A 24650-nucleotide genomic window follows, 5' to 3' on the forward strand; every position below is an offset into this window, starting at 1 on the left:
GGACTTCCTTTTCCTTCGGGTCTCCATTTCTCTCCTTCAGCTCTTATTTTCTCTCAAATTTCGCACTTTCCCTCTCTGGTCACCTCTAGGCTTCTCCCTGGGCGCGGAGGAAAGAACGCGGACTCTGGCATCTGAGCCCGGGCTCCCCTGAAACTAGCTTTGTGTCATTGGGAAGGGTTTAAGCTCTGTGCACCTCCTTTTCCTCATCTGTCATTGGGATCAAATGAAACCCCCCCAAAAAAGCCTTCAACACAGCCTGACACGCAGAAAAACGCTTTTATTAGAAAAGTGTCATTAATTAGCTGCCTTTCGCAGCAGCTCCCAGTAGTTTCTTCTGGATTTCTGAATTGCGACCTTCTTGGGAAACTATCCGGGCCAGTCTCCGGGGAGTTGGATAGTGGATGGGGAAGATCCCCTGGGTCCAGGTGAAGGAGAAACAACCAAAATCCACCTCTCCCCCAGAGGCCTGACCGTCCTCCAGCTCCGCCCCTCGTTGGAGACCCGACAACTCACTCCTGGCTGCTAGCGGAGCTCACTGAACCCGCGCGGGGTGCGGGGAGGGGCCGAGACAGCTCGTGCGGACCGGGCTCTGGTTGGCCTGAAGAAGAGGGTGGAGCCGAGAGTTGGCGTGCAGGAAGAGGGGCGGGGCTGTCAGACTTGTGGAAACTCGTATTTCCGGGAGGCGGTCGGAGTCCCAATTGGCCCTTACTCAGGCTGTGGGGGCGGGACTATGCTTATCTGAGTCAACCGAAAAACCAAGGGTAATCGTAATCCTACGACGGTCCGGTGTTGACACCCCAACCCCCCTGGCTTCGCGCATTCCAGACAAGCGCTGTACCACTGAGCTACACCCCCCAGCCTAAGTTGGCCTAATTTTACAAATAAAGAAACAAGACTGAAAGGAGCAATTTCCCCAAGTTGTCAGAGCTAGTAAGAGACAGAAGGTTAACTGGAATCTAAACTGCACAGCGTCTAAAGTCTAGACTCCCTACTACTCTCAGGAGGAAATGGGTTAAAATGTTAATCTGCAGTTGCTGCATGCCAGCAACTCCCCAATTACTGATAATCCAACCCAGGACCTCCAGTGCTCTACCACTGAGCTACACCCCAGTCCTTTTAAAATATTGAAGCTAAATTGCCAGGGCTGACCTTGAATTTGGGATTCTGCCTTAGCCGCCCCTCCCTGGGGTTACAGGTGTACCCCACAGGGCCAGGATGCCAGGCACTCATTCTAGTGCTGCACATGTATTTACTCTTTTAATCTTATGACCTGGCAAGAAAACTTCCTGTTTGCCTGAGAGCCTGGCAGTTGGGTACCTGTCTGGGCTCTTCCCATGCTCTGATTTCTCCTGGTTCCCTTGCCTAGCAATAAAGGCCTTTTCACAAAATAGTACCTGGAACTCTTTCCCTCTCCACTCCATTCCCAGGAAAACTCAGCCATCCCCAGATTTGATTACTATCACATTTGGACTCCTCCTCCAGACCAGGAGCTCAGGACTGAGGGCTCAAGGGTCCAGGCACCAAATGAGGTCTTTCCCCAAACCCACTACTCCTCAAAGGTTTTCCCTGTCTTAGGAATGACCCAACTGTCCACCAGGCCTGGACCAGACCCTGGGTGCTGTCCTTGATCCTTCTCTCTTCACCCTCCTTCACAGCCTGTCAGTTTCCAGCCCCATGCCTCCTGCCCTGCCTCTCTCTGCTCTTCCCTGCCTCTTCATCCACCTGCCCAGCCCAGCTCAGGCCTCATTCTCTCCTAAGTGGGCCACAGCTCAACTCCTCCCACCTCCCTGCCTGCAGCCATACCCCTTCCTTCATTCATCCCCTCTCCAGACCCTGGCAGGTAGTTCTCCCGAGTGGGTTCTGCCTTCCCTTGCTCAATGCCCTTTCACAGGCACTTGGAAATGAAGTTCAGGTTAGGTTCAAAGCCCTTCATGGGTTCTTGCCCACTTCTTTATTTTCCACTACACTGTAGCAGCTTCAAATCCTTCCCTGGCTGCAAATCTTTTTTTTTTAATCCCCAGTACCAAAAATAAAAAAATAAATAAACTAAATCCCAGCAAACGGATGCTGCCTGCCTCTTTCCACACACACTGGTCTCTCTTCTACCACCTATTCTTTACACAGACTGTTACCTCTACCAGTGACACCCTCCCCTGATCACTGTAACCAGTCAGAACTTATCTTTCAAGACTAAAGAATGTCAGTTATCTGGGAAGAATTCCCTGTATAACTTCAGTACCAAGACTGTGTGCTGGACACAGAGTAGGTGTCCCGTGATATATTTTGGGGGGGAGGAGGTTATTAGTCTCCATATATTCCCCTGTTCCTCCCAAAATATATTACTGGCACCTACTGTGTGTCCAGTACTCAGTCCATGTACTAAAGTTGTTAGGGTGGGAAGGGGCTTGTAGCATTATAGTGTATCAAAGCAATGAAGATGGTAAATATCAACAAGGGTGAGAGGTTTTGTAGGAGACAGAAGATTGCCCATTATTGACCTAGGATGCAGTTAGGACTTGGCCAACCCAGGCTCCTACCCATGGGGTGGTGACAGGACAGAGTTAAGACTCTGATGTTAGGACAGTGCAAGAAGGAAAGAGGGATCAGGGAAGTGTCCAGGAGCCCCTTCAAGGCTGCCTGGCAATGCTTGGGGCTAGAACCTCAGAGGTTACAAACTATAGGTCTATAGGTGACCACTAAGCCTGTTTTATGGTCCATGCCATGCAGTGTTTTTCAGTAATTTGAATGAGTTGCTGTGGCAGGTATTTATCTGCTTTCCCCATATGTACCCTTGCTAACAGATTGAGTTTGGGCAGCAACATGTCCAGCCCCAGGAAAGGTGCTCAGAGTCCCAGGTCTCCCAGCCTGCCTTGCAGCGAGGGATGGTCCTGACAAACGGCTGGCTAATGAGACTTCAACACAAGACTGTGGGTGACTCTAGAGAGGCAGTGGCTCTCTGTTATGAAAAGCAAGGACACTTCTCCTTCGCCCTGCAGATGTGATGTAGGAAGCTACAACAACTGCCATCTTCTGAGCATGAGGGAAGGGCCAAGAGAGTTCCAGAGACCCTGGTCTCTGGGGCTGCTGTGACTCAGCTGTGAGCCCGTGGCTGCTTGCCTTCCTCCAGACTTGTTTGGTGAGGAAATAATTTTTAGTACTGAAGCCATTGCTGGGTGTGTTTTGCTATTATTAAGAAACAGAGTCACCAACAGTAGAAAACCAGGAGACTTCACATAAAAACTCAAGATGGGATGTGGATCCCTATGTACTAGCTCTGGGTGATCCCAAATAACAGTGGCATAACAATGAAGGGAACAGGAGAAAGCTCCCTGAGGGAGCAATGGAACTAGACATTGCTCCCTGGGGAAGGAAAGCAGGATCAGCCCTGCCTTACACTGGTGGGGGCTGCAGGTAGCAGAGCTGCAGGTGGGGCCAGGTAGGGGGCTGGGACTGGCCCAGCAGCAGGACTGAGAGCAGCAGCAGCAGTAGCAGCAGGCCCAGGATCGGGGCTGGGACCAGCGGGTGCTGAGTGAGCCTGGTGGGGGGAAGAAGAAAGGGCTTAGAGTGGGTCCTAGTGGAGCCATGGTCTCTGCAATGTCTGACCATCTCCCCGCTTCTGGAAATGCCTCGAGGGCACACCTGAGTCGCTGGGGGTGCAGGCAGCTTTGGCCCCAGGGCCTCCTGACTGGGACCAGCTCTTTCACCACGGGCACCAGGGCTTGCTGGAACTCTGACTCAACAGAGCTGCTGGGGAAACAAAAGGGAAGGGAATCACTGCTGAGCTTTTTGTTTGTCCCCCAAGTTCCTTTCCTGTCACCATGGGTGCCATTACCTTTCAGGAGGGCTTCCTGGGATGTTTTCAGGGTGAGGGTCTCCCAGAGGGATCGGGGTATCAGTCTGGGAGGATAAAGGAGACAAGGCTGAGGCACTGGGTCCTTGAGTGGGAGAGGCCCCGGGTCGGCCCACTGGTGGAGCACAAGAGCTAGTGCAGCTGCTTCTCTGGGACACCCTGCCAGGGTGGGTTCCCAGTTGCACCAGCTCTGGTTGTGTGTTCCTTGGCAAGTACCATGCCTCTCCATGCTTTGCTTTCCCCTCCTGCTGGTCAGGGACGATGACAGCCCCCACATCACAGGCTTACCATGGAGACTAAATGAGTGAATGCAAGTAAAAGACGGGGCGGGGCTCAGAAGAGAGACTGGTCCAGAGAGCGCTCAATCGATAACTGTGGGAGCGGTTCAATATTATCTTCTCAATCTCCCCATCTGATTTTGGAAATTTCTAAGGCCCCTGAGGGCAGAAGGCCTCCACAGGTGCCCCTGCCTCTGTTGGGCCAATAACAGCATGGACACTCCTTGATTGGGACAGTCTTCTTGCTGATGCCAGAATCAGCAGGTGCTTTAGGAGTAAAGCCCCAAAAGACTCCTCCAAGGGCCAGGTCCAGCCCACTTTGCTACCTTATCCCCCTCGTCTCCCTGGAAGAAACTCCTCTCTATAGATCTGGCCTTCCCGCCCCCAACCCCTTTGCTCCATAGATGATGACAATGACAGAAATAAACCAATAAAAACAGGATACTAATTCCAATTGCTATCCTCACTACTACTGGCTACTGGGCCAGGCATGGAGCGGGGCCTTTTACCATGTGGCCCTTAACCCCGAGAGCTGGGTGAGGTCATTGCCGTGTTAGCTGTGGGGATGCTGGGGTGGGGCCTGCCTCTGGGGAGGCATGGAGAAGGTGGATTTTGGGACAGGGCTGCTCAGAGCTAAGCTTCCTCAAGGGCAACCACTGTGGCCAGTTTGGACCCTGGAGTCCCAAGTATCCGGACACGGCCAGACATTTGACCAAGCAAACTCCAGTCCAGCTCTGGATTCCTCAGTCTGGACTGTGACTGCCTTCTCTCTTTTCACCATTTCTTTCCCTTCCTTTGCCTGAGTCAGGTTTGTGCCTCCACCTTGCCCTACACTGTGAGGAGCGAAGGAGCCAGAGTGTGGGGCTCCTTCACCACAGGGTGCTGCACCCCGAAGGGAGTTCTGAGTCTGGCTGGAGAGGGGGGCACTCAGTGTGTGGGTGCATGTACGTATGCATTTATGTAATATGGGGGTGTAGCCACGTCTGTGAGGCCATGGTGTGGTGGCTACAGCCCTCTGCGTGTGGTTGGGGGATCTCCTGGGAACATTCTGGCTGCCCACTGGGCTCCTGGTCTCCCCGCTACCTCACCATCTGCTCTCATTAGCTACAGTGAGGACCTTGTTATCTCTTGACCAAATGATTTTTCTCTGTGCTCCTGAGGAATGGGGGTGTGGGGTGGGGCCGAGGAGAAGCTGATAAGTCAGCCTCTGGGGGCTGGGAGTGGGGCTGGGACTGCCTACCGTGACCAAGCTCTCCGCTTCTTCCTCTTCCTCTCTTCTGGACAACCTGAGTTGACAACAAAGTCACTGTAAACACCCTCCCCATGTGCCTGTGGGTCTTCACATAGAGTGCCCATGGATGGCCCTGGGGGTGCCCTGAAGGGGAATTTTCATCAAATCTTTTGTGTCCCCCCCCCCAAGGGTAAGGGGGCCTCTTTGCTCGGATTCACTTTCTCAGCTGCTACTTTCCCTTTATCTCCCAGCCAGGAATTAAAGCTTGGCTCTCTCAGACCCAGGGCACATGCAGATGTCCTCTTGATTCCCAGTGGCTTGTGCCATTTCCAAAGGAGGCCTCAGAATTCCTGGGTCTCTGAGGACTGGGACTCCAGCTTAGATCTCCCTGTCCCTAGAATCCAACTATTTGAACTCTGCCCCACTCCAGGTAATTTCTCTTAGGTTGTATAAACTCCCTGCCTCTGCTCCTTCTTGGGTCACAGGTACCTGAGTCCCTGCAATGCTTCTTTGGGGACTCAGGTCTCAAGCTGCCCAGGCTGATTGCTCCAGAGACCTTGCTCCACAGATGTCCACACCTTCACTGAGGACTGGGATCCAGCCCTGCAGCACCATTACCACCAGCATTCTCAGGGTTGTAGCTGTTTCCTCAACTCCTACCCAATACAGGACCTAAGCTTGTAGGCCCAGCCCTGCTCCAGTCAGATGGAGCTCTGATCTACTGAGACCCAGGCAGTTTCATCTCCATCCCCTCTTGGAGTCAAACCCTCAACCCTGGCTACCTTTGAGGCCACAGTATTTACTACCCCCTCACTCCCAGCTTCCCAATCTGTGGTCACACAGCTCCCCGACTCCGGAAATGCAGATGGCATCAGCACCCCCGCCCCCGCCCCAATGCTCAGCCCCTTCTTCTCTCTATTCCTGATGACGCAGGTGGAGGTCACAGCTCCAGAGCCCCTAGCCCGCCCAATCTCAGCTCTTCCCAGACAAGTCCAATTAGAGGCCATGGCAGGCAGCCTCATTAGTTGCTGCAGCGGGAGCCTGAAAGAGGGGAGGGGCAAGAGGAGGCACCACAAGAAACCAGAGGCTCCAGGGTAGGTTCAGACATCTAGTGCTTTCTTCATGCTCAGAGGCCTGGACTCGCAGGGCTGGAATTCAGAAATACAGCCAGAAACTCACCAGAACCCCACATGATCTCACAATTCACTGGGAACTCTCCAAGGGCCTGATCTGGGTTCCCTGGAGGCCTCATGAAAGGTGTGTTCAGGGAGAGAATGACTGAGACACCGAGCTGTCCTATCTGTCTGACAATTGCGTCTTCCTGTCTAAATGTCTCCAGGACTGACTGATCCAGTCCTCCAGGGCCCACTCAAGCATCACGTCCTCAAGAAGCCTCCCTGCTGGCAGAGTCAGGTGCGAATCTTCTGGAACTGTCTGGGTCAGGGTCTGTCTTTCCATGACCCAGAGGCACGGAGGACTGACTCATCTTCTAGTCCACAGGCCTCAGGGTCCCCTTAGCAAAGACATGACTGAGTGAGCGGAGGGGCATGTCCCCACTGTGAACATCCATGGATGGGACATCGCCCAGAGGCAGAGGGAAGGCTCAATGGGGAACAAGCTTCTTACCGCAGCAATGGCGCCTTTGTTCCTTCTTCAAGATGTGCTGTCTCTCCCTCGGGGTTGCTCTGTGCAAACAAAGAAGTCAGCTCTAGGGCCAGGGACATAGCTCAGTTGGTAGAGTGCTTACCTTGCATGCCCAAGGCCCTGGGTTCAATCCCCAGCACCACAAACAACAAAAAAGGCCAGCTCTCCCCTGACTCTTCTCACTCAGATGCTCATCTCTGAGGGTCAGTCACACCCATCCCACGCCATGCCCACTCTCTCCAGTCCCAGACCCCATATATAATGGCTCTCCTGGCTGCAACCTGACCATGAACTGACCACTGTCTTCTAAGCTCTCCTCTTCTTCCCCACTACTTAGAGATGACTCTGTTATCTCTCCAGGGGCAGAAACCAAAAATGCCATTGTTATTGATTCTGCTAAGGCTCCTTTTGCTGTAGGACCCAGTAAACCAGGTCCTCTAAATCCCTGGGACACCTCCAAAATCTCTCATTCTCACCTGGGTCCACAAGGAGGTCAGAGTTCCCAACCCCCTTCTCCTCCCTGGTTCCCAGTCTTGGGTGGCCCCATCTGCTCTCCCTCAGGACCCAGGGACCTCCGTTTTCTCCACAGACATCTCATTGTTGCCTATGACCTCAACTGCCAACTTGACACTGTTTTCTAAATACATTGCCTCTGGCCTTGTGTACCCAACTGCCTCTGATAGCCCTGTTGTCCCTCAAGATGTCACTTCACGGTCACAAGATAAGCTCAGTGTCTTTCCTTCTCTTTTCTCATCATCATCCTCTCTTTGCAGCCCATCTGTCCCCAGCCCTGTCCCTTTACCCTCTCTGTCCCTTTTTCTCCATCTCTAGGATCCTGCCCTGACACAGGCTCCATCCTCCTTGCCCCAGCCTCCTCCCTGGCCTTACTGCCTCTGGTTGGTTCCAGACGGTTCTTTCTATGCTCAGAGCTGATCCAGTACCTCCTTGCTCACAGCTATTTTGTGATTTTATGGAAAAAAGTCTAATCTTGTAGCTTGGTCAGGTTCCTTTCATTAACTTCCCAGCCTCATCCCTTGAACTCCCCTCTAGCTACCCTGTACTCCCCCCAGCTGCCCTGTGCTCCCAAGTTAGTACTGGTCTTACACCCCAAGGCCTTGCACAGGCTGTTCCCAGGAAGGCCTCATTCCTTGAACAACTTAGCATCTTTTCTCAAAATAAGTTCTCATGTCAGTTTCCCTTTGACCCCCATCCCCATCTCCCAGACACTCCTTCTCTGAGCGCCACTGTCCTGCACTGGAGTGGCCCATCTGCATGCTCTATTAGGCCTTCAGCATAGAAGGGCCTGGACCTGAGTGACCCAGCTGTGTGTCCTGGCCCAGCCCAGTGGCACCCTGAGGCCTGGATCAGCCTTCCCCCTCTCAGGCCTCTCACTCAGGAGCACCTGAGAGCTCAAACCAGAAGCCCAGTCTAACCTTCATTTCCTTTGAGGGCTGTGGCTCTGCCCCAGGAGGCTGAGACTGGACCTGTGATCTTTCTCCGAGCCTCATTTTCTCATGAATTCTAGGATGAGGTCTGAGAATGCCCACCTCACAGAGGTGCAAGAGAGCTAAGTGAAAAGCACTGGTGTAAAGAGAGATGACAGGCCTCTCAACCCAGTGAAAAAGTGACCAGAGGAACAAATTTCTCCTTAAGGATAGTGAGAAGGTTTGAAGTGGTATAGTTTTTAAGAAAATACAATTTTTTTTGTGGGGGGGATTTAACTCAGGGCACTGGACCACTGAACCACATCCCCAGCCTTATTTTGTATTTTATTTAGGGACAGGGTCTCACTGAGTTGCTCAGCGTCTTGCTGTTGCTGAGGCAAAAAAAAAAAATCAGAGAGAGGCAGAAAGCAAGAGGAACCAAGAACGTAAAACAGCCAGGAAATTTAAGAGAAGGAAAGCAGAAGCAGAGACATGGAAAAGTGGGAGACACAGATGGTGAAAGACTCAAGAGAGAAACACAGGGTGTGAGACCAGAGACCAGAGTTGCCCAGAGAGACTGGTAGCCTTGACCCAGCATCAGAGACAGGAACTCCAGCGGGCCCAAGCAGAGACACAGAAATGGGGGAGATGCTGGGGAAGACACCACAGAGAATGAAACCGAGAGATACAGAGTGAAGGAGGAAGGAAAAGAGAAAAAGTGCAAAGAAAAAGAGATGGAAAGAGAAGAGAGCCACAGTCATGCAGCACGGATGAAAGAAACCAGATGTGCAGACTTGAAAAAAGATCCATGAAGACAGAAAGAGGCACGGGAAGGAGAGGCAGCAAAATTTCAGAAATGATGGAGGTAAAGAGAGCCAAGGTGGACAGAAGGCAGTGGCTACCTGCGTGGTCATTCTGTACTCCTCCAAAGTCTTGGCCAAGCTCTCCGTGTGGCGAGTACGCTGGGAAAGCCCAAAGCTGACTGAGTTTGGGTGCTCCCCAGACCAGGGCTGCTGGCATTGGGGTCAAGCTGGGGTTCAGGGGGTAGAGCTAGGGCCCAAGTAGAACACTGGGGAAAAGAGCTTCTAGATCCTGTGGAGTCACACTTATGACCTGGGGAAACCCTCCGACCCCTCTGGTTTGGGTATCCAGGAATCAGATCCAGGTGGACTTTTCTTGCCAGACTAGGGACAGAGAACAGCAGGTGTACGTGGAAGGCAAGTCCATTTCCCTCCCCAGCCCCCTCACCTCAGACAGGATGGCGTCTCGTTGGCAAATGAGGCGTTCATACTCATAGAGCTGCCGCTGCCAAGGAAGGAGCCTGTCCATCTCTCTGGCCTCCCTGGTTCCCCTTGGCCTTCCCTCCTCTGGCCTGCCCCACTCTCCCAGGGCTCTTTCCTCAAATGCCCAATTCCTGAGCCTCAGCTGCACTGCAGGGAATTTCAGCCCAGCTGTCTGGGTGGCCCTGGGAGCCTGAGAGCTTGATCTTGATGGAAGACCCCTGCTCTGAGCAGGTCTCAGTGGCTCTAACTGGTGGTGGTGAAAATGGCCCCAGGGAGGGTGGGAAGTTCCCGGGCACCAGGGAGGGGCTGCACCTTCAAAGCATCCTTCTCTGTGGCCAGCTCCTCACTCCTCCTCCTCACTCCATCCCGCTCAGCCAGTAGCTTCCCATTCTGGAGGAAGGAAGAGCCCACCACTCACATTCATGACACTAACAGCTGACATCTGATGAATACTCAATGTGCATCCTAAGCACTTTATATAAGTTTAGTCCCTAATTAATTCCTTCAGCCATCCTAGTGAGACCTCAGCTATATCTTCTCTGTGTGTGGCTTCCCATCAATAAAAAGAGAGATAAACAGGACTTACTTCATGGGATTGCTGTGAGGGTTAAATGGGTTAATAAAACTTTCTAACACTTAGCACTTTGCATATGTTAATGTACTAATTATCCTCTGTTTTAAAGATAAAGGCAACTTGGGCACAGAAGGATTGAGCAACTTGTCCCAGGTAGTAATTCACGCCAACACATGTTGATGAACGTTAGTGGGAACAAATCATTTAGAATAGTGTTATATGCGCCTGGCATGTGCCACATATTGGATAAATGTTAACATTTACCTATCTATTAAATAATATTTACCAGGTATTTATATATTATATAAACTTTTAACTTTGTACTATATTTTTTTTTGGTGGGAGTTGAATCTAGGGCCTTGCACTTACTTGCTACATAAGTGCTCTATCACTGAATTATATCCCCAGACCTTTTACAATTTTTTAAAAAATTCTGAGACAGTTGCCCAGGCTTGTCTTGAACTTGAGTGAGATCCGGCTGCTTCAGCCTCCCGAGTATGTAGGGTTACAGGTATGTGCTACTGTGCCTGGCACAATTTTTTTGGGGGTGGGGTTACCGGGGATTGAACTCAGGGGCACTGGACCACATCCCCAGCCCTATTTTGTATTTTATTTAGAGACAGGGTCTCACTGAGTTGCTTAGTGCCTCACCATTGCAGAGTCTGGCTTTGAACTCGGGCATCCTCCTGTCTCAGCCTCCCAAGACACTGGGATTACGGGCATGTGCCACTGCACTCAGCCTGGCACAATTTTTTAAACACACACAAGAATGGTGTAACAAAACACCATTATCCATATTATCTATCATCCAGTTCCAATTATTATATTCATTTTCCCAGTTTTATTCCTTTTCTTTAGAGTTTAAACTAGATGTAAAGCAAACCCCAGGCATCATATTATTTTACCATAGCCAGTCCGGCATTTATCTCCTACTTGAGGACTTATTTCCTTTAGTAAAATCACAATGCCATTATTACCCTCTCACAAATTAGCAGTGATTTATAGTATCATCTCATACTCAGTGTTCGCTGTTTTCATTTTGGTTGTCTCCCAAATGTCTTTAATGGTTGGTTTGAATGAGGATCCAAACAAGGCCTACCATCGACTGAAACATTTCATTTCTTTTAATGTAACAATAATCTCTCCCTGGTACTTTATAGGTCCTTCATCTGTGGAAGAAACCAGGTCATGTGCCCTGTAGAGTTGGTACATTTGCATTTGGCCAATATCATTCTTGCTCTCTATGGTGATACTCACCAAATACCCCTGTTATTATTTCCTTTAAGCAGGTCGGTATACTCAGGACTCTGTCCAGACTTTTTTTGGTACCAGGGATTGAACTCAGGGGCACTTAACCACTGAGCCACATCCCAGCTATTTTTTATTTAGAGACAGGGTCTCACTAAGTTGCTGAGGCTGGCTTTGAATTTGAGATCCTCTTGCCTCACTCTCCTGAGCCTCTGGGGTTACAGGTGTGCAACACCGTGTTGGGGTTTTTCACACTCTTGTTCTGTGCTTTCATAAGAAGACGTCACAGGTGGTGCTGTACACCTCACACTATACCCTTCAGGAGAAATGCCATGTCTGACTGTCCTAACTATTCCTTCTTTTATGGAAGACATGGGAGGTAGAGTCACTGAAACTTGGCCAAGGTTACATGGAGGAAAAATGGACTCAAACCTCAGTCTGTGTGATTCTAAATCCTCTGAGTCAGATGCATCTCTGAGGGAGAACAGGGCACAGAGAGAATCAGTTTCACCTTGGCCATAAGGAGTTCAGAGTAGATGATGCTAATGAACCAGGGGTTCTGAAGAGGCCCAGGGCCTGAAAGTGGAAACAGAGCCAGAGGCCTCCTGAGGCAGCAGTGCTTGGATTGTCCTCAGGGGCAAAGGGAGTTATCTGGGAAGAAACCAAGGCCAGGAGAGGGCAGCCCACACCAGACTCAAGTTCCAGTCTTAAGTCTTTAGGCACCAACAGCCTCACAAGTTTCCCTGAGATGATGTGGTCACCAGGAGATGCATATCAGGCGGCACAGAGGCATTCCAGAACTCCCTTTCACCCAAAGCACTCCTGGTGCCCCAGGGGACACAGGCAAGTTCCTCTCTCTCCAGCCAGCCAGGCTCCAAGTCCTCCATCAGCTGCCCTCGCTCTGTCTCAGCAGGCCTGGGCTGCCAAGTGAAGGACTGAGGAAGGACAGGCCAGGAGTGCTGTGTCAACATCTGTCCACCTGGTTGGGGATTTGCAGGCCAGATCCTGAGCCACTCTGCAGGGAGCCTGGTTACTCATCTGCTCCTGCCTCCTTCTGCAGTAAACTAAGCTGGCTCTGTGGGTCCTCCAAAGGAAGGCTGCCCAGAGCTTCAGAGCTCTGAGTGTCTTGTTACTCCAGCATTATCCTCTGTAACTTGAGAACTCAATCTATAGATGCTCGCTAGGCAGCTGTGGGCGAGGGGAAGGAACCAAGAATAGCTCTAGTTTATCGAGCGCCTAGGATGTCCCCAGCACTGCTCAAGGCACTTGATCTGGCAGTGGGCCTTAAGGTGGGGGTGGGGGGTTAGAGACCACTGGCTGCCATTCACCCTTCTTGTTCCTTTTGCTTTTATCAAGGATTCACTCTGGCAAGAAGAGTGCCAGCCTCATACTTGAGGATGAAGAAGAAGGAAATCTTGGCAGATCTGGGGGATATGGCTGGTTATCAAACGTAGCAGTCATTCTTATCCTTTCTTGTTTGCCTCTCAGCCTAGTAAGAGGCTGAGGATTTTCTGACCCTCCCTGTGTTCCAGTTCTAGCTGGTGAGATAGGAGAAGTGTGCTGGGGGTGAGGAGTGAGGCATGGGGCAAGGGGCTTCTGGAGAAGCTTTTTCTTTTGATGAAGGAAAAAGCCATCAGAGGGGTATTTTTTGGTACCTCCTGGTCCTGCTTTGAATGAGAACAAGAGGCTGGGAGCTCTTGTAGTCATTTGTGTTAATGAAGCCATAAGCAGACAAAAAAGCCCAGTGAGTCACCAAACCAACCTAGAGACCACCTCCTTAAGAGCCACCCCCACCCCAGCCTCATACAGGGGACTGAACCCAGGGCATCACACACACTAAGCAAATACTCCACCACTGAGCTGCATTCCCAGCCCCTTTATTTTATTTTGAGATAGGATCTCACTAAATTGTCCCAGCTGGCCTCAAACTTGTGATCCTCATGCCTCAGCCCCCCAAGTACCTGGTGTGTGCCACCATGCCCAGCCATGGGTTTGGTGAAGGAAATGCACGTCCTTCAAATTGAAGTTGCAATTTCCTTGATATTCTCTTCCTTGGAATATCATGAACCCATCGGTGGCCATATTATATCAGGGAGCTGTTGGCTATAATTGTTGGATGCCAATGAGCTGTGAGGAAGGAGGTTCTTCCAGGGAAAACTTTTTCCTCATTCTTAAAAAAATGTTCTGCAAGAACTCGTCATATCCTGTCTACACTCGTGCCTCACACTGCAGCAGCCATCCTGCTGTGGGATCTCACTGCTCCAGCGGGGAGATTTTTCAAGGAAAAGCCACAGAAGAGCAGAAAAAATTTGGATTTCTGTGTGAAAGTCATAAACCAGATGTTGGACAAAGAGATTTGGGGGAAATACATGATGTGCTCAGACTAGGCAGAGATCCTTAGAGCTGCAACAGGGTGCAGGAGAGTGAGAACACATAGCAGTAGACTGAAAATGGGCCAAAACCATTCCTAAGCCCTGAGCCATCATCCCTAAGCCCTGAGCTACCTGTGAGGAGCAAACAGGACGTATGCAGTAGACCACAGAACCGTTGGAGAGTCTGGAGATCTGAGAGGCCCTGTGTCCCCTTCTCAGCTCAGTCTTAGAATCATGAAGGAGTAGGAATGATAGAGTAGAGATGGCTGTGTCGGGAATGGAAGGAGAGGCCCCAATGAAATCCCTGTGGGCTTTCACAGAGAAGTGGCCAAACCTTCTCTGTGGCCCTGAAAGAGTTCAGAAATGGCCAAGTGAGAGACCCAGCCCTGATAAGGATCCTGCCAGGAGTTGCAGCTAGGACCGTTAAGTCCAGAGATCTGAAGGCCATGTAGGCCTCCCCATGGATGTAGTGGTGACAAAGGCCGAGAAACAGATGGAATGAAGATCACTGATCTTGTGAACAGAAGAGGGGACAGACATTGAGGACCTTCTGCTTCCTGGAGACCCTGTGTGGATCGCCTGCAACTTAGATGCTACCTTGGTCAGGGGAGGGGAGGCAGTAGTGATGAGTTTCACCAATTGACGCATGCGTTTCATCCTAAGAGAACTAGACAGACCCACAATGAACTAAGATGATGTTTCCTGCTTCAGATGAAATGGAGCTAGAATTAGACTGAACTTCATATGATATGGTAGGCAATGGGCAAAATTTAATCTTTTCAACCACCCTACTGAACAGGTAATCCTCCTCCTTGGTCTTGGAGAATAAAACTAAGGCTTGGGGGTGTAGCTCAATGGGAAAGAGTTTGCCTAGCTTGCATAAGGCCCTGGGTTCCATTCCTAGTACAGCAAAAACAAAAAACTAAAGCTTGGAAAGGAAAAGCCACACACTGAAAGTCTGCCTCTTGTATCATTGGTAGAGATGGGGTCTACATTCAAGACTCACTTCAAAACCTTTCAAAGTCTATGTTCTTCTTTTTTCTCTCATATTATTGGGGATGGAACCCAGGACTCAGTGCTCTACCACTGAGCAAAATCCCCAGCCTTTTACATTTTATTTTGAGACAGGATCTTGCTAAGTTGCCCTGGCTGGCCTTGAACTTGTGAACCTCTTGTGTTAGCTTTCTGAGTAGCTGGGATTACAGGTATGCACACCACCATACCTGGCAAAATCTGTTCTTTTTACCATAAAAAATGCTAATACATACTAACTCTTAGGGAGCATTTCCTGTGTGTCCTACCTTGTGTCTGAAACTTTCCAAGTTATGTTCTGGTTTAAATCTCACACAACCCAAGGGAGATGCCACTGTTTTGCTCATTGTACAGACAAAGACAGTGAGATGACAAGAGGGGAGGGAATGGCACATGCTTATTATGTATGTGGCTTTACTGTGAACCCAGGCACTGGCCCTGTGCTCCAAGCTCTTGTCATCAATGATCTCAGGGATATTCACAAATCATTGGGATGCTGAGGTCTCCCTCTGCAGGCTTTAGTTTGAACTTAGGCTGCTGGGGTGTTACAGGAGGCAGGGTTAGAGCTAGGAAGCCCTTGAGGACTGGGGAAGAAGGGGTGATACGGGCCTCAGCTTACCTCCTCCTGCAGAGTCTCCACCTCCGCCACCAGGTACTGCTGCTCTTTTTCCTGACCAACCCCAGAGAGAGGAGGAAGGCTTCAGTTCCAGTCTCCTTGCTCTCATAGTACCCTTTTCCCACCCAGGGAACACATCAGGGCCTGGGGTCATTGAAGCACAGGGCTGGGAGAATGGCTCCAAATGTCGCCATTATCAGGAGAATGGTGGTAGGCAGGCCTGAGAGAGTCTGGGAACTGTAAGACCTGGAGTGAAAGAGGAAACCAGGTGACCTCGCCCCTTCCCACTTCACTGGTAGGCTCTGTTGCTCTCACTCCAGGAAGGAAAGAAGAGGCAGGGCATCTTTTGTCTGCCAGGGCCAGCACCCACCGTCTGCCGGGCCTGGGCCAGAAGGCTGCGATTCTTCTCTTCCAGGCTTTTGGCCAGAGACTTCAGGTCTTCCAGCTCCTCATCCACTGCCTTGGCAAACTGCAGAGCCTGCTGGGTACTGAGCAGTGCAGGGGCAGAGGAGCCACAAGAAGAGAGGAAGGCAGAAATGCAGAGATAGATCCACTCAGACAGCAGCCACAGAGAAATCTCAGGCTGGAGTGGGAAGTACAGAGACCTAGAGGTGGGGAGGCAGAGATAGAGAGGGCAGGACAAAGACCCAGAAAGAAGAAAGGACAGAGACCAAGAGATAAGGGTGGGACAGAGATCCAGTTTCAACCTAAAAGACTGAGGAGGTGGGACAGAGATCTACAGAGAGTAGGAGACTAAAACACTGGGACTGTGACAGACATGAGGCACGAGGAACACAGAGAAAGGAAAAAAACAAAGATATGGAGAGTCAAAGAGAGCTGGAGAGGAATAAAGAGAGAAGTCTGAACCCAGAGGGAAAGACAGACAGGTCGGGAGACATGACTCAGAGAGAAACAAGGGAGAAAGATACAGACAGAGGGGGAAGAAGAAATGGACAGGTGCAGAGTCAAAGTCACTAAGCAGGAGAGCAGAGAGAGAGGCTGGGGTTGCGGGAAGACGGAGGCAGAGTAGGGGCACAGCCACCTGCGAAGCTGCCTGCGCAGGGCCAAGATCTCCTCCGTGAGGCGCGCTGACCCCTCCTCGGCTGTCTCCACACTGCGCTGTAGTTTGGCATTCTCCCCAGCCAGACGCCGGTTACTGAGTTCCAGGTCCTCCAGGCTGCTCAGAAGGTCAGCTGTGGCAGGCCTGGCGGTAGCAAAGGGGCTGTGGTCACTGCCAGAGTCCCTGCCTCCTTTCCCAGGTCAGTAGAGGTTCTGGTGGTGGGGAGACAGGGCTCTTCTGTTGAAACAGAAACAGGAGTGAGACTCCTCTGCTCTTTCTAAGCTATCAACAGGCCTGTGTGCCTGGCCCATGACCCAGAGGACCCCAATCCCTACCCCGACCTGGGCAGGCAGGAGAAAACAGGGCTGGGGTGGGAGAAGCAGGGAGGGGTCTGAGGATAGGTACATCTCGGGTCTGGTGTCTTCGCCTCCAAAGCTCTCCAGGTTGGCTGGCTCCTCGGCTTCTGGGAATCCTGGAGGGAGACAAGAGGGTACTGGACTCCACCTTAAATGTCAGTGTGCCCCAGGGCTCTGGGCTCGCCCTTCCTCTGACTGCTCCTCAGCTGCTCCCTTCACTCTGGGTGATCTCTTGGGCTCCCAGGGCTTTAGTTACCCCCATCATGAAGAACTTCTGCTCCTCATCTACTCTGAGCTCAGACTGGATCTTCTGAATAGCCCCACTTTCCTATTCCTTATGCCCAACACTGGGCAGTACATCAACTTCCCCAAACCTGTTCCTCTTCCCAGTTCCCATGCCACCCAAGAGCCCCTAAGCTTACCTGGCTCCCCCCTCCTCCTCAACCTGAACCCAGGTCCATCCCTGTACCCTGATTCTCTGCTCCACTCCTACTCTCTTGTCTCCTGCTGCCCCCTGCCCCGTGTCCTCCCTAACCTCCTGGCCTCTGGTCTCCCCCTCCTGTCCTTCCCCTACTGGCCCAGAGTTCACCTGTCTCTCCTCAGCTCATAGTCTTTCCATGGCTCCAAGGCTGATGAAGGAGGTCTGAGATAATATCAAGAAAACTGCATTTTGTGTGTGTGTGTGTGTGAGAGAGAGAAATATCACATGGCCACTTTTTAGCAGACAGCCACCTAGCTGTGAGATCCTGGGCACAGGATGGTGAGCAAACCAACCAACCAACAACAAGGAAGGGGGCTCACTAGGTGAGCAGGACCGGCTAGGAGGGAAAGGCCTGCAGGCTTGTGAGCTGGTGGGGAGCCGGGAGGTGGGCCTGGGGCATTCCCTGGCTTCCCAAGGCAAGAGGGCCTTCGGCCACAAGAGTGTGAAGAGGAAGTAGGCAGGGCCTTGTAGGCCTCTGTAATAGGGCTAGTTTGGGGAGAGGGGTTAGAAGTAATCCCCAAGGGGGAGGGAAAAAAAACCAAAAGTTAAAGTGAGGATGGTGGGCAGGGGGCAGTCACAGAGACACCTAGAAAGCCAAACTCACAGCTCCAGGCTGGAACAAAGGTCCTTGCTTGGTTGTACCTTATCTCTTGCTCTGCCCCATGGGAAGTCCCCCCACTGGCTGACCCTGGACCTGCCTGCTTCATTCTATATATAGCAATCTCACCAGATGGCAGTTGCTGGGAGGTCAGGGCTCCCTCCAAGGCGGTCTCCTCTCCAAGCTCTAATCCCCTGTATCAAAGGGATGAGGCTTAGGGCCCCCCTGCAGCCAACCCACAATCCTGACCTGTCACTGCAGGGGGATTGTGGGTGGGAGGAGGGGACAGGTCAGGTGAGAGAGGCACTGTGGGAAGGAAGGTGAGGCCAGATGGTGACTACCCAGGGCCAGATGGAAGAGCAGGAGGGGCAGGGACTGGGTTTGGTGAAGGGATGGGGGACCTCTGTCAGCCCCCCAGAGCACTCCCCATATCTTCAGCCCCTGTTTATTTCTGTCCCCTCCCCCGTGCCTCTTTATCCCAGGCGTTTTGTCCTCAGGCCCCCCACCCCATCTCTTCGCTTTTTCTCTTCCTCAGTCTTATTCCAACCACAGTAGGTCCCCGGGTCTGCAGATGCGAGCTGCAAAACCAGGTATGAGGTTGGCTTTTAGGACTTCTCAGAGGAGGGGGTTGGCCATGCAGGGACTCACCCACGCAGCTGACAGGAAGCAATCCAGTTCCGCATGACAACCAGGAAGGTGTCCAAGTCCACAGTGGCCCCAGGGCCCTCCCCTTTGGGGTCCAGGCTTCGGGCCAATGTTTGGAGGCGAGAATCCTGGGGGCCCTGGCCTGTCACAGCCTCCAGGTACGCCAGCACGTGGGTCACAGCCACGGTGCCTGGGACAGAGCATACCATGACAGAGATTGGGTGGGAGAGGCCAGGCAGTGACTTGGGAACAGGATGTCACTGGCTAGGTTTGTGGCATCCTGTCCCATAGCTTGGTGGAGACACCTTGGGCAAGTCCCTTTCTCTCTGTCAAATTTTCCACCTGGAAATGAAACCCAGTCACCCCACCTCACAGAGTGGGCCAAAGAGGATCAAGTCAAGGGCAGTACTGTGTGCCTCTCCAGGCATTGTGGCTGCCTCCTTCCCCACTAGACACCAGAAGTCCCACCCCTCTTCTGTCAAGGGCCCCAGTTCTCATTCTGAAAGGCCGCCATTCCTTTATTCATGGAGTCACCCATTTGCGCCAAGAAGCTGTAGCCCAGTCCTCTCTCTATGGCTTCAGTTCCCAGACCCCCATCCTCTCCCTCTGCTCCCCAAACCCCCAACCTGCCCCTCCCACCTGTCCTCTGAGGGTCACAAGCTTCAAACGTGGAGTTGAGTATCTGCTCCTCTAAGCTGAGCAATGGTCCTGGGCTCACCTCCTCAGGCTGCTCCCAGAGGTACACTGAGGAGACAAGAGGACCCAACCCACCAGTCAGAGGACCAAAGGAAAGAGGGTGACACCAGGTCCTAGGTCCCTGGGCTCCACAGAGGGGAGGGAGTTCACTGGGAGCTGCCTGGGACTGGGGCTGGTAGCTTTGGGTGGGGAGGCAACATGAGGGTCTTTGAATAACTCTCCCCATCCCTGCCATGTGTGTCTTCTCTTTCAGGCCAGAAATTCTGTGTATCCCATGTGTCAGGTGCCCAGATAACAAGCTCTGAGATCACCCTAGCCTCCTCTCTTCTCCACCCTCCCAAGTTGAGCTCAGAGGAAGAGGCGGGAGGACAAAGATAGGAGTCTGGGAGGAGCAGAGTGCAAAGGGGGCCCAGGAGCCAGGAACAATCCAATAAAGCGCGGGCAGCCTGCATCGATCCTGCCTGCTGCATCTCCGGTCTCCCAGTCTGCCCCAGGGACTAAGTCTCTCTCCACCTGGCATCCCCAGGCAAGGGTGGCAATAACACGGTTCTGAGATGTGGAGGGGTGGGACAATTCCAGCAAGGTGGGCAGTGACAGAACGGTTAGGACCTGCATCAGGTGTCTGACCAACCTGGGGTCAGAGCCTGGCTGCGTGTCTCTGGATAAGAGGCTTCTCCTTTTGCAGCCTGTCTCCACAATGGTAAAGTGGGGGATGGTAGAGCAACCCCCTTTCCCAGGGCTAGGAGGGCTAGATCTGTGTATGTGAAGAACATATGGATGTCTGTTTCCCAGGGTCTGTTTGCCTACTACTGTATTCATCATGACTTCACACAGCAGGAACTCAAAATATGCTCCGCAACATGAGGAGATTCTCTTCTCCAGGCACCACTGGATTGGCTCAACGTCTCTCTCAGGGCTGGAAGTAACTTTTCAGGTCCCTGCCTTGGCCTTGGACACCTGGAGTCAGCAGCTCACTGAGCACAGGTTGCAGGGTTGGGTAACCTGGGCTCAGGTTTGAATGGGGCAAGGGTCCCTCTAAGCCTCAGTTGCTTTTTCTGGAAAAAGGGGGGTGATATTACCTCCCTCCAAGAGAAAAAGTGAAGCAAAATCTTGAAAGGCCCTGCCTGGCAGAGGTCCTGGCATGTGATAGAGACTCAAAAATAGAACTGAACATCTATTGAGCATTTAGTAGGTGTCAGGCCTCTTCTGAGGGCTTCACATGAACCAGGGAAGGCTGCTATGTTAGCCCTGCTTTACAGATGAGGGATTGAGGCACCAAGTACTTAGAAATTTGCCCAAGGTCACCTGACCAAAACAGGAGTCATCTTTCTCATCCCTCTTAACTTTTCTTTGTTGTGGGAAAAATTTGATGCCCTCTGGTTGAACCTATTCTTCTGGGTTCAGCCCTTGGAAAGGAAAACGGGGGACCCAGGGCTGGGGGAGGCAAGGTTTTAACTACAGTCTGGTTTCTTCCTTAGTGTCCGCCCCATGTTATAGATAAGGACTCTGTGGCCCAGTGAGTTCGCCTGCCCAAATCTGCTGCCCAAGAAAAGCCAAGCTGGGTAGATCATACTGTCTCTGAGGACCAGCACATCTGCAGGGCATTGAAGGAATATGTCACTATTTCTGTTCTATTCTCTCTCCTTTATTTCCGTCCTCAGTGTCTCTTTGTCCTTGCCTCTTCTCTAGTTTTCGCTCCATTTTTTCCCCAATCTCTATTACCAGTGTTCCCCCTCTTTGTCTCCATGTCCCTTGCCCCTACTTTATTTTCTGTCTCTCCATCTCTGTACTTCTCTTCCCATGTCTTGGTGACTCTGTTTCCTAAGTCTTCTCTTTACTTCTTCTGTTGTATCTCTGTTTCCTCCCGGACCTGCTTTCTCCATCTCCATCTCTGGGTGTGTCCCTCATTTTCCTTCCAGAGCCTCCCAGAGGCTCAGCCCTTGCTCATGGTTCCTGGAGGCCGCACGCCCTCTGCTGGTGTGGGCGAAGTTTAGCTTGTGGTCACTAGGCCATCAGCCTGTGCTCGGGTTCCCCCATCCTAGTGTCTGCCTCTGATTCTCCTATCTGGAAAGCCTCCTGGGGCCAGAGTCCAGTCCTGGGGCCTTGAAAAAAAGCGGAAGGTTGTGCTCTGTGATGCCTGAGAGCCTCTAAGAAGGCAGCTGCTTCTCCTGTCAGACTGAGCTCTCCTGGTTAGCGGAGAGGGTGACCCAGAAGCTTCCTTCCAAGCAGGCTATCACACCCACACATCTGCATCCATCCATTCGCTTGGCAACAGTAACTGAGTTCCTACTATGCTTCAGGCATTACTCTAGGGCAATGCCATTGATAGGGCAGCCACTTGCTACATGTGGCTCTTCAGCACTTGAACTGGGTGGAGTGTGAATTGAGAAGTTTTGTTAGTATAAAGTATACATTAGATCTGAAGACTTAATACCTCAGTACATATTAATACTGGTTACAAGCAGAAAAGATACTAGTTTGAATATATAAGGTTAAATAATATCTATTATTACCATTCATTTCCCTTGTTTCCTTTCCTTTTAATGTAACTAAAAATCATATGTTACTGGCATGATACTTCTGTGAGCTAGCACTCTCTAGGGACTGGGAATACCAAAATGAATAAAATAGACGCTGCCTTGTGGAGCTCATGCTTTAGGGAAGAAACAGAGACTAAACAGGTGACAAACAGATGCCAGTGCTCTGAAGATAAGGGAAGCAGGGAAGGGAAAAGAGTGACAGAGTAGCTGCTTTACCTAGAGTAAGAGGTGCCATCCCAGCATCAACCTGAGTTGGAGGAGGGGTGAGTATGTGGGCAACTGGGGAAGGGTGCTCCTGGTGACTGGCACAGTATATGCAAAGATCTCTGCTCTTGCACAGCTCAACCTTCCCAGAGCAGGTGAGACAGGAGGGCGTGTACAAAGTAGGCATTTAATTCACCACCGCTTCTTCCTGCCCAGCCTGCTCAGCGACTCAAGCCATGTCTCCCAAGAGTCCAAGTCACAGCCTGATGCCCATCCACCCCCAGCTCTCTCTCCCTCCTCCAAGGCAAACAAAGGCCCAAACACCTACTTTCTGCAGCGGGGCCACCAGCCCGGCCCTCTGGCAGGTCCATCGGCCACTCCTGATGCTCCACAGCTGCTGTTGAAGCTACCAGCCTCCCTCCATCACTGTAAGGGATGGGAAAGGGACCAGCTGTCCAGAGAGCTCCTGGAAGGACAAGCAGGGGAATGGTTTTCTCAGATTATCGCCCTTAGGTGGGGATCTACCCGCCCACTTGTGCCCCAGGCCCTCTGGGCTCTCAGAACCTGTTTCCACCCCCGCCTCAACCTGACAGCTCCCGCTCCGACCTGTTTTATGGACTGGAAGTGTGGGCTGGCAAAGGGGGCCTGAGGAGTGGGTAAGCAGAGATCAAAGTGGGGGCGCTAGTGGGTGGGAGCCACTACTCCCCCTAGGGAGATAATGTGGCCTTCCCTCTTCCCCCAGCTTGTCAAGTCCCTAGCCCCATCCTTTTTTTGCAATGACTCTTCTTTCCCACACCCCTGCCTCGGGCCTGCAATGTCCTCTCCCTGGGCTTGTCCATAGGGCCGAGTCTAGCTCCATGGGGTCCCAGAAGAGACCTGCTCTCTTCCCTGCTCAGTGTCCTTCCATAGCTTCCCAGCGCTCTGGGGATATTGCCTGGTTGGATGTGGCAACAAAGGCCCTGCATGGCCTGGGCAGTTGTTTCAACTTCCCAAATCACTTGATTTTCTAGCAACTCTGAACCATATACTACTCCTCAAACTGGACTGGCTGTTCCCATCTCTGGTCTTTGCCTGGGACACCCTTCTTGCCTTCCTGTCTCTGCTCCTCTGGCTGAATGAGGTGCTGTGTCTGGCTCCCAGATGGCCCCAGCAGCTGACATTCTTGCAATTTTATCCTGTATTTGGACCACTGTCCTTTCATAACAGTTTGACCCTGTCTCTCTCCTGCTCCTAGCCTTTGATGGATCCCTAGTGCCTCCAGATTAAGCCCCAGCCTTTCAGGCTGGAAAAACACACAGAGGTGTCTGAAGCTCCTTGCCTCTTTTTTTGTCACTATTTCTTTCACTAGCCCACCTCAGGTCCCTTGCCCACCATGGGCCATGGGAGCTCAGCATTGTCCTCTGAACCTGCTGCTCTCCAGGTTCCAGCTCAGTATGACCCCTGGTCCCCTGAGGCCCAGACCCACCCCACCCTTCTCCTTGTTCAAGTCCAACTCTGCCTCACAGGCCCCTGAGGAGCCTTTAGAGGTCCCTGAGAGCTAGGGACTCTTTCCCCTGTGCCTGAAAGTGCTGTCCCTCCTCTATTATAACCAGGTTGACCTACCCATTAGTCTGAACTCCAGGACACTTTCAGGAGAAAAAGGAACATCATTAGCAGTTAAACCACACCACGAGCCCCTGGGGCTGAAGGGGACACCCTGGGCCAAGGCCAAAGATGGGAGGAGGGTGCTGTGTCCGCCCCTGAGCTGCTCGGCCCTTCTCTCCTCACCAAGTGCTCCCAAGACCCTGCTCTCCCTGCTCCAGACACGATCCGGCACTGCACGCTTCTCCGAAGCTTTTAGAAGGTTCTAGAAAATGAGGGGTCTTTACAGAGAGACCACTCCAGGAATCCTGGAGGGGGCAGAAGGGGCCAGGGCCATGTCCCTGCAAGTGTGCCAACAGGCCCTGGAGCTCCACAGGGCCCGGGGACAAGCTCCCTAGGGAGCAGGGAGGCCATGTCCTCCATACACTGGAAGCCTGGGAGGTCCCGGGAGGCATTCTGGGGAGGAAAGTCTGGGCTGGAATTCATGGGGTCTCTGATTGGATGTTTTTTTTTTGGGGGGGGGGCTCTGCATTTCTGGGAAGTCCCTGCATTTCTGACTGGATTTCTGGTCTTGGGAGGGAATTTGCAGGATTTCACAGTCTGCCAGAATTTCTAGAAGATTCTGACAGGATTTCAGGGGTCACCAGCAATATTTCCTAGGGGGTTCCTTTTAGCACTTGAGGGGGTTTGGTCAGGCTTTCAAGAGGTCTTTTAACAGAATTCGGAAGGTGCTGGTATTGGGGAACCTGTCCTATGTTTTGGGGAGCCTTGCCAGGATTTCAGGCGGACTATGAAAGGGTTACTCTGGACAACCTTGCTGCACGCAGGGAGTACCTGGAGTCGTGTCCCAGTCTCGGGACACGGCTGGAGGCCACGAACGACGAACGGCAGTTGCGCGTGGTGGGGGAGAAGTGCGCGTGCAGCTTTCCCGCCAGAA

The 24650-nt window shown here is 52.0% G+C and overlaps 1 protein-coding gene across 1 annotated transcript; it reads right to left on the reverse strand.

Annotated features, from left to right (window-relative positions):
• Positions 1-2220: 2220 nt before the first annotated feature.
• Kash5 (KASH domain containing 5) lies at positions 2221-24650 on the reverse strand. Its single transcript, XM_048791221.1, has 17 exons — positions 24548-24650; positions 22461-22598; positions 19332-19436; positions 18696-18882; positions 18177-18241; positions 17018-17084; positions 16595-16756; positions 15923-16040; positions 15556-15606; positions 10023-10100; positions 9676-9732; positions 9330-9389; positions 6986-7065; positions 5369-5414; positions 3833-3897; positions 3640-3747; positions 2221-3535 (listed from the first exon to the last, which is right to left on the reverse strand). Exons 2-17 carry the CDS (start codon positions 22501-22503, stop codon positions 3391-3393), a joined length of 1437 nt encoding a protein of 478 aa, XP_048647178.1. The 5' UTR covers positions 22504-22598; positions 24548-24650; the 3' UTR covers positions 2221-3390.

The sequence above is a fragment of the Marmota marmota genome, unplaced genomic scaffold (assembly GCF_001458135.2).
Source record: "Marmota marmota marmota unplaced genomic scaffold, marMar, whole genome shotgun sequence".
NCBI lineage: Eukaryota > Metazoa > Chordata > Mammalia > Rodentia > Sciuridae > Marmota > Marmota marmota.